This window comes from Quercus suber, unplaced genomic scaffold, assembly GCF_002906115.3.
Source record: "Quercus suber isolate HL8 unplaced genomic scaffold, Cork oak 2.0 scaffold_71, whole genome shotgun sequence".
Taxonomy (NCBI): Eukaryota; Viridiplantae; Streptophyta; class Magnoliopsida; order Fagales; family Fagaceae; genus Quercus; species Quercus suber.
Window position 1 is genome coordinate 786526 of NW_027069536.1, and position 10194 is coordinate 796719.

The window sequence follows — 10194 nt, forward strand, 5'->3', positions numbered from 1 at the left end:
ACTCAAATTCACCATATTAACTCGAGACTTAAAGACTAGAGTTTCCGTGCTGGCAGGGCTGAGATGGAAAATTACTCACGCGAAACTCGAGTCTTAACCTAAAGAACGAATCAATCTAGAGAAACAAAGACAAAAACAACAAAGAAGCAAAAGCAACCCAGAGAAGACAAATACAAAAGCACCGAAGAGACAAAAATAACAAAGCAAACCCAGAGAAGCAACGGCAGCGGCAAAGGATTGGATCGGTTTGTGGGATTGTTTCTAAGGTGGGTGTTCTTATTCTTCTTCGCTTCTTCTTCTTTTGCCGTAAGTCTTTGTAGGTTTGTTCCTGGAGTTCTTTTTGATTTGGGTATGATGGGTGTTTGAGAGCTTGTTTAGTGCTCTTATTCTTCTTCTTCTTCTTCTTCTTCTTTTGCCATGGCCTTTTGTGGGTTTGTGCTTGGGATTTGTTTTTTATTTTGGTCTGGAGAATGAAGAACAAAGGAAGAAAGGAAGAACAGTTCAGCCAAAGAATAAGAAAGGAACTCGAGTGTCTAAAACTCAAGTTTTACGTGGATTTTAAGTCCACATCAGCTCTACCAACACATAGAACTCGAGTTTCTTAAGCGCACGTTGCTATAATAAACTCGAGTCTACGAAGCTTTGCTAATATGTTTTGAAAACCTGCTAACTAACGAAATTGTTAGCAAAATTGTGTTATTTTGCAAAAATATCTTGTTCTATGGCAAACACTTTGTTAGTTTCCTATTCAATCACACCTCTGATGCACCACCAAGGTAAATGCGTTTTCTAGGCGACTCATTGTGAGGGAAATAAGTAAAAATGTATCAGGAAGATCACAAAAAGTTTATAACTCAATTGAGAGTTTCTAATATTTTCAATAAAAGCTTCCAGGATTCAAAATACCAGAGCGTGTTGTACCTTGTGCACACCAAGTTACAATAGTGAAGATTGTTAGCCAATAATAAAACGATACCTTCTAATAAGTTCTATGCTAGTGTAGCCCCGTGTAGGCTGCTGCTAACAACCCTATGCAATAATATAATCTCACTCGAAAGGAAAAGGCCAAGCATCCAATTAATAGAAAAGGTATATATTAAAGCTGCAGCAAATGCTATGACCTTAACAAATGAGTCAAAGGAGGTAACTCCAAGCTATTCACCATTACAATTGACCTCTGTATCTAACCACCATTCATCAATTGTACTAGAGGTCTCCCTCCAGAATACAACTTCGGAAACTAAGGAACATGGTGCTTATAATAGACAGACATTGTAGCATGGTGGGCTACTTATAACACTGTATCTAGGAACCTCTAGAAAAAGGTCAACCAAGCTTTCCTGTCCTAAACGCCAAAATTTCCTGTCACATGTTACTTGGGGACCTTTGTCTACGTAAAGGAGAAACAAAAAACGGCCAAAGCCCCTTTTTGCCCAATCAGAACTCAGAAGTCCATCTCCTCCATAAGGCCATGGTTTGTGAAGAATTGGCATTCAAGGTGAGGGTTGAGACTAGATGTTGAAATGGCTGATGTCAGTTACACAAATCAGAAAGTGAAAAAGAAAGAAACCAGTAGCTAACAGAGATATGGAGGACGAGCAAATGGATCATGCCAGACTGCCAAAGTAGAACCACGCAAACTGACAACCAGAAAATTAATGCAAATCATGCAAAGAGCTCAGCTAAATGAGGCACTTCTTGTGAGGTCCCCATCAATCCTTTTTTTTTTTTTTTTTTTTTGCTTCCACATGGAAAAGGGTACTTTTCAGCACCCAGCTGTTGTGCACGATGAATACATTGGTGTGTAATGAAATGCGCACTTCTGTTAGTTGTTTAAAGCAGGACCCTTGTTTGCATTATAGGAAAGATGAGTCATTAATAATAAAAGAGGAGAGTGTGTTTCAGCCTTTATCTAGAATTTAAAACATCCCAGGGACTTCTCAATATCCTAAAAAAACCCCAGTGCAAACCATCCAAGAGTTTGTCAAAATGGATACTTCCTGGGGCAATAAGACAAGCAATTTGAATCAAGGTTAGACATTTCACTTATGGGACAGCCACCTCTGGTACGTTTAAAGCTTTGCTTTCTGAGAGAAGATGATATTAAACCAGAAAATTGACAATATGCAAAATGATGTGCCATTGATATTTCCCACCTTAGAAGAAGAGTTTTCCATCTAGCTATTGAACATTTGAAATGTGTGTGTCCTGAAGGTTTTGCAGAATTTGAAATTCACCAAAATTAAGGAGAATTCGTTGAGTGGGGAATAGCATAATGACAATGAAAACTAGTTGTAATAATGAAATTTGAACACTGGTAGAATAGATGAATGGTGAAATACAGCAAGTCCTGAAAATAGGGGCAGAATCATTATATTAATGGGTTTCAGATTTATAACAGCATTACAAGACTAACTTCTTGATTAGCAAATTACATAGTTTGTAAAATGTTTGTAAAACCCAATCAAATGGAGAGTAGCAACTTATATAGTTTGTAAAAGCCAATCAAATACATAATAACATTGGATAATCATGCATTTTGGCATTGTAAAAATGGCACCATCACCACTCAATTAATAATCTTAAAAATATAAACACTACAAACAGGGGGGAGGGAGGGTATGTTGCACAGTTGCGGCATGTGTTAGTCAACACCTTGTAAGGATTCCTATCCCCATTGGAGTATATATGAGACAACTATGGTGAAATACAGCAATGACAACCACGTATTGTAACTGCTTTAGTCCATATCATTGTAGTACCCTTTGAAAATATATCAAATCATTTTGTTTTCCCAACAGAACAGTAACAATAACAAAACACTCCAAATAAAAATCAGAGCTAACAACAGATTCATGGGCTCAAAAACAAAGTGCACCTAACAAAATTGGAAGATACTCTTAAACCATAAACCCTAACCTCTAAGCTCCATCCCGTTCACCTTCCCCGTTGCTCTCTCTCCATCTATCTCCACAAAGCAATCACCTCCGCCTGGCGTAAATCACATACGCAGCTGCAGCAGCAGAAGCAACAGCAACAGTAGACCCTGCCACCACCAGCCAATCCAACTTCAACCCACTGTTCTTCTCTCCTTCAACAACAAACTCCCTTACCCCATTCACACTCCCATTAATGGCCTCGGCCGCCTTCTCCTTCAACCCACTGATCACCCTCTCGGCCTCCTCCACTTCCTTCTTCAATCCCAACATCATGGATTCCGACACTTTCGCCTTCTCATCTGACTCCCTCAACGACTCCTCCAAACCCAATTTCTCCCTCATCCATTTCTCCAATTCAGCCCCGTTTTTCGCGACTACAGACTCCAATTCCTGAACTTTCTTCCTAAACCCACCAATCTCCCTCTCTTTCTCATCAACCTTCTCCCTCATCTCCTCCTCAATCCTAACTTTCTTACTCTTCTCCTCAATTTCCTTCATTTCCAAAACCCCAACTTTCCTCTCCAATTCCCTCACTCTCTTCTCACTCTCCAACTTCTCCTTCTTCAAACTCTCCACCTCTCTCTCCAACCTCTCAACTCTCTCTCCCTTCTCTCCCAAAGCCCTCTTCAATTCACTCGCTTCCTTATTCGCCTCCTCGCTTTCGCTCATCGTCGAAATCAAATCATGCTGCATCCTCGAAACCTCAGTCTCGAGCTCCACCGCTCTCCTGGCCACCGACTCCAGAGCCTTCAGCTCCTCTCCGGACCGCTCGATCTCCTTCTCCATCTCTCCGAGCTTTTCCTTCTTCGATGCGTTGTCGTTTCGAAGCTCTCCGATCTCCAAATTCAGTTTCTTGATTCGCTCCTTGCTTTCCGAATTCTCGTTCACCAACTGAACCTTCTCGCGCTCCAAAGACTCGATCTTCCTGTTCAGCTCCGAAACCCTAGCGTCGTAATCGCTGCCGCCAGCGCCGCCGCCGCGTTGATCGAGATCGTAGAAGCTCTCCCCCGTCTGATCCGACTCAGCGCCATTGATGATTATCTCCTTGTCCGCCATTGCTAATCCAACAAATACACACACAAAATTATCACACAGAAACAAAAATCCTAAACCCTGTTTGGTTGCCAAGAAAATTCAATCAACTAAAAATTCCAAACCAAACAGCATAAAAATAGATAAACTTTTGATTAAATTTTCCCGGCAGCCAAACAGAAAATAAAATTCAAAGAGAGAAAACAAAAAAAAGGAGAGAACCCTCGTAATCGATTGATATTGAGATATGAGATGATACAATTGTCGATGATATCCGGAAGTGTTGGAGAGTGAGCGAAACAGAAAATTAGCAGTGTGTCATAGAGAATGTTTAAGTTTAACAAGCCATTTTGACCATTTTACCCCCCAAAAAAACAAACAAACAAACAAAAAAAGTTACCTTTTTTCATTTTACCGGAAAATACAGATTTTTGCTGTGGAGAGAAAGTGATAAAGGAAGCTCCTCCTCCGCCTTTACTTTTACTTTTCTTGTTTTTCTTTTCCTTTTCTTTCTGGGTGTGTCTGTCATGAAAGTGTATGTTAGCTAGAGGATTTTTCATTTTTGTTTCTTATTTTTTTTCAGATAAGTATTAAGTAATACTCATCACAACTTTACTCGCTGTAATTTGCTCACGTGGCAAGTTGTGCATGGTAGAATAAAAGTGTTAGGCCGATATAGTCTATAAATTTGTTATTTACAACTTGTTACATAAACAAACAAAAATTACAAATTTTTTTTTACAAATTACTGATGTGATAGATTTTTATTGATAAGTAAAAAAAGAAAAAAAAGAGGTAAACTATAACTTATGGACGCGTGATTTGACCGAAATTTAAGTTGTTTATCTGTGGTTTTAAATTTGATACTTTACCCACCTGAAATTAGTTCAGTTTAAATTTTCATAATTTACTGCTGTTAAAAATATGACTAAATATATAATGTTGCTCCACTTTTATGTCTCTCCCATTCAAAAAATATAAAAATACAAGATTAAAAAAAAAATTAACGAAATACTTGTATCATAGGATTTTAAACCACGAATATGCAACTTAAATTTTAGTCAAACTTCAGATAAGTAAAGTGTCAAATTTTAAATATATGTAAACATCTTAAATTTTAACCAAATCAATATAAGTAAGCTGTAATTTTCCTTTAAAAAAATAACGTTAATAGTATGGTTTGATAAAAATCAATAAAGAATTTGTTAGTTTTTATATTTCCTTTTCTTTTTCTTTTTTTGGTTTTGTTTAATTAGAGAGAGAGAGAGAGAGAGAGAGAGAGAGAGAGAGAATATATATCGGAATCAAAAGCGCGGAACGGACGGCTGAGAATGTTTCTAAGGAAAATGCGGTGCACGTGGCTTGAACATGTTGGGGGGGTCTGACTACCACTAATGACCATCACTATCCTCAGCCTATTTCTGGATTCTGCTCTGAAGATTGATGATAATAATATCTGAACTTTTGATTTATTACCATTTTTGTTGTAATGAAATGAACCAACTGCGGCTTCATATTGGGCTTGGGCTTCATTGGATCTCTCTCATCTTGCCTGGATGGTCTCTCTAGAGTACATCCATTTTGGGTCCAAATTGAGACCATCTTCTTCTTAATCTAATTGGAATTCAAGTTCCATTTCACACTAAATATTTTTTTGGCTTAAATATAAATTATATCTTTTTGGCTTAAATATAAATTATATCTTTTTGACTTTGTTCAAAATTCAATGTAGTGTAGTAACTTTTGATTTGTTCATTTTAGTATTATAAATTTCATTGTTATTTAATGTAATTTTTCCATAATTATTCGTTCAAATCACATTGTTAACTTTATAAATCCAATGTTATTTTGCTTTTTTCATTTTAAATATAAAGATAAATTAAATTTTAATCTTCTCTCTCTACTATGCCACCATTGCAACATAGATACCATCGAGACTCAAATCTTTGTCACGGCAACCTCCTTCACACGTCACAACCAATCCAAGGCCACATCACACAACACACAAGTGGATCGATCAACATCTTGACCAATGTTATCCTCCTTTGTGTTATAAATATGAAAACTATATATCGTAATTTAATTGTTACTTTGGAATGTTTGGACTGTGAGAAAATAAAGGGACAAAATGAATAAACTAACATATGTTTTAAATTTCTTCTTACTCTTGAGTTTGGACTATAAAATCTAAATTCCAGATTTGGTTGATATTGCAAGTAGATGTTAAGATCTTTATGTCATCCAGCCATTGTTGGTCTTTCCACTCCAAGGTCTTACTTGCGTTAGAGAATTGAATAAAATAATCCCTTCTTATTGATCTCCGAGACATCTTATTAGGACTAACTTTTGGTAATGCATACAAGATAAAATATATAACAAATGAATAATAATTTGATAAGGAGACTAATGATGTGTTACCTCAGTTTAAGATAATATCATATTTAATAACACAACATGTCGACCTAGTGACGTGACAACTCAACCTTGGCACAAGATGATCGCATGCTAAGGAACATTTGATCAAATTAGCCATTTCTCTATATGGAAGTACATTTACATCCATCTACCCCTACTAAGGTTTACCAAGTCAACCCTCACTCTAATGAGTATGTCTTTTTTAAATTCCAATGAATATACAAAAGTTAATATTGACATATGCAAAAATATCTTGCAAAAAAAGTACTTAATATCTCTCATCAAAGTTATAATTAATAAGGATTAATCTTAGTTTTGAACTCCATCTAGTATCATCTAGTAATTTGTTTTTGTACTCCTAAATCCTAATTTCTTTTCAATATAAATGACTAGATTGTCAAACAAAAATAGCCAAAATCAAACAAAACGTTTCAAATGTAACCAATTAAGTTCTCAAAGCAATGAATAATCTAAAACTTAATGAGATGCAATAAATAGTAATTTAGAGGCCAACAACAAACCCTTTCGTCTTTTTTTTTTTTTTTTTTTTTTGGTAGGAGCCTAGGGGACGGGTGTGTGGGCGGGGCCGGGGACAATTGGGCTAACTCGTAATTTAGGGGCCTGGCGTTGAACATCCCCAATCAAAATCCTCAATAAATCAAACTCAAACTAATTTGTTCTGATTTTTTTTTTTTTTTGCAAAGGTATTTACACCATATTCATATTAAAATTATGATTAAGAATTATCTCATAATTATACTTTTTAACAATTATGTCATGTGTCATTTAAGGGAAACGATTAAGAAACTAAAGGATTATGATAATTAGTTATAAAAAGTTAAAAACCTAGCTCCGTTTCTTGAAGAGTGATTTCATTTACATAATAAGAAAAAATTGCATCCTAATATCGTGGAGTAGTAATAAAAGAGGGGGAAAAGCTATATATATATATATATATATTTGTGTATAAAAGGAAGAAGACTACCCATATATAAAGAAGGATTCTCAACCACAAATAAACCGGTATATCTTTTATTTTAGGAGTAAGCCTAACTTAGTCCTTTAGGAATAGTGTTTTTTTTTTTGTTTAATTCCTTTAGGGAATTAGTTTAACTTCTTTTTTTAGAAAAAAAATTAGTTTAACTTAGTTAGACATTTTACTCATTTATATTAGATTTTTATCAAGACTACTCTCAATAAGGTCGAGGTCATATATATAAGGGCAAATTACAATAAACCCACCCCTGGTTTAGCCCGTTTGCACTCAAAACTTAACACTTTGCCCATTTGAGATTACCTCTGTTAGTCTCCCGTTACCCACCTCTGTTAAAAATAAAGGCAAATATGTCTTCTTGCTCTACTTTTATGTCTCTCTCCTCCCAAACAATATATATATATATATATATATAAGAGACATAAGATCAAAAAGTACATTTGTAAAAATTGTAAACCCAGGTTCATAAACATACTTCCTCTTGGTATGAACGGTAGAGTACACTAGTAGAGTACATATTCATCCATGAGAGAAAACCACTAGTCCACCAACACCTAAATTCAATATCAGAAATCATTTTTTTAAAAGAAATAAATACCTCTATATATAATTTTTCCCAACTGCCACATCGCCTCAAAAAATTAGGCTTAATGCTCCAACTAAGGGTCTATTTAGGATCAACTTATTTTGTTAAAATTGAAAACTTTTTGTTGAAAGTACTGTGCATAAAAGTAAAAGTTAGCTGAAATAATATAATAAGATCCATGAATAATATCAAAAAGTTCAATGAGACCCATAAATAGTAGCAAAAATAAGCTAAATAGTAAAAAAAGTTTGCAAAATTAATCATGCCAAACGGACACTAAGAATTTTAAAATTCACCGCTCAAAAATGTCCTCAAGAGGGCAAAGTGGGGGAGAATTTTGAGGACGCATAGTTTTTCCATATTCACACAGATCCAAAAAAACATTTTCAAAAATCTTAAACTTGACACCTTTGAAAGTGCTCTAGTCTAATTTCACAAAAATCATTTCAGCTTTCAGAAATTCACAAAAATTCTACATAGCTACACTTTAAATTTCAAAATCCCACACTTTCAGAAACACATCATAACAGCAGCACACAGAGAGAAGGAGATCCAAGATTGCGTGATGGTGGTGGAGTGAGGCCGCAAGTAGTGGCTCAAGTAGATGGCCAATCCACTGCTGATCTTAGTTTGAAAACATCTTTCTCTCTCTTCAAGCTCATCCAAGGAACCATGGCCGAAGCTTCACTAGTTTGTCTTCTCCGCATTCTCATCACCACCACTACTAGCAACAGTGGCTTCCCCTTTTTCTAATCTTTCTCCTCTTAAACCTCAGACTCTCTCTCTCTCTCTCTCTCTCTCTCTCTCTCTCTCTCTCTCTCATGCCAACCCATTTGTACTAGTTTTAATTTCAAAATTTTGATTTGTAATTGTTTGGAATTTCAATTGTAATGTTCATCACTTTTTGTAAAAAAATAAAACCCTAACTCTTTGATTCATTAAAATTGTTTGTCTTAAAAAAATGTTTTTAACAGAAATGGGTAACGGGAGACTAATGGAGGTAATTTCAGGTGGATAAAGTGTTAAGTTTTGAACCATGAGTATGCAAAGTGTAAACGGGCCAAACAATAGGTGGATTTAATGTAATTTGTCTAATATATAAAGTAACTAATTGTATTGCAACATGAGATTACTCTCAAAATCTTTTGGGTCATCGTCTTTGATTAATGATTGACATTTATTTATATTTATTAATTTTTAGTATTATTCTAGTCGTATTATCTTTGTTTATGTTATTGTGCTTCGAAAGTCCCCTTAATTGAGATCCCAATCGAGAACACCATTTTTGCTTGAGGAAAATTTGTGGGCAAAACATATTTTGGCGACCACATGGTAGCATAAAAAAAAAAAAAAAAAAACACAGAAAGATTTTTTTTTTTTTTTCTCTGAAACATAGAAAGATTCTTAAAAGTTTCAATTCGTGCACTTTAGTGCACATTAAAGAAAATGCAGTCAATTTGGAGCAACTTGAAGATGCAACGATGTGGAGTCACTTTTTATTGGATGAAATTTTATGATATACAAATGAGAAACAACATTCAAAGATTATACTTTCTCCAAAAAAAAAAAATCAAAGATTATATGACAAAATAAGATGCTATGAAAAGAATTTTAGGAAACTTATCATCGACTTTAGGAAAATTCACCAAGAGTTATCTTCCATAAAAACATCTTCCTAATGACCATGATCATTCCACATAAAATAATCAATGATGATGTGCTAAAATCGTCAATGCGTTGTAGGCTCCAAATCGCGCCAATGAGTATTTGTGGAATAAGAATAAAAGGACCAAACAGAAGGCACTGGTATGGTACCGGCTAAGAACCTTCCGAAGGTCAAGTTAGTGAATGAGAAATCTCTAAGAACTCTATAGTGAGAGAGTTAGGGATTTCTGCATACCTGAAGAAAGTGGAGGTCGGGTGCTTATATAGTGGTGAGTAGAGAACCAAGATCTCTTGGAAGTAGGGATCTTTCCTTGTAGAGGAGATCTAATATTAGGGTTTCCGAGATTTTAGGGTGTCTTTCCATATGGGGAAGATATGATAGCATGATAAGGTCTTTGTGCGTGATGTGCAAGGCATTTCCATACATGAATACTCATGAGGACCAAGCAAGGCCATGTAGGACCCATCAGTTTCTCCACCCCATCGACCTTATGATTACCCGTTGGTTTGCGGGGAAATGTATTCGTCGACTCTTGTGGTGGCGTCACCCATTAAAAATCTCG

The 10194-nt window shown here is 35.6% G+C and overlaps 1 protein-coding gene across 2 annotated transcripts; it reads right to left on the bottom strand.

Moving 5' to 3' along the window:
- Window positions 1-2727: 2727 nt before the first annotated feature.
- LOC111990152 (peroxisomal and mitochondrial division factor 2) lies at window positions 2728-4534 on the bottom strand. 2 transcript variants are annotated; one of them, XM_024021945.2, is made up of 2 exons: window positions 4372-4534; window positions 2728-3997 (listed from the first exon to the last, which is right to left on the bottom strand). In XM_024021945.2, the coding sequence occupies exons 1-2, from the start codon at window positions 4529-4531 to the stop codon at window positions 2982-2984; spliced, it is 1176 nt and encodes a 391-aa protein (XP_023877713.1). In that variant the 5' UTR covers window positions 4532-4534; the 3' UTR covers window positions 2728-2981. The 2 variants fall into 2 exon arrangements, with proteins under 2 accessions (XP_023877713.1, XP_023877714.1); XM_024021946.2 differs by lacking the exon at window positions 4372-4534 and adding an exon at window positions 4194-4326.
- Window positions 4535-10194: the final 5660 nt, after the last annotated feature.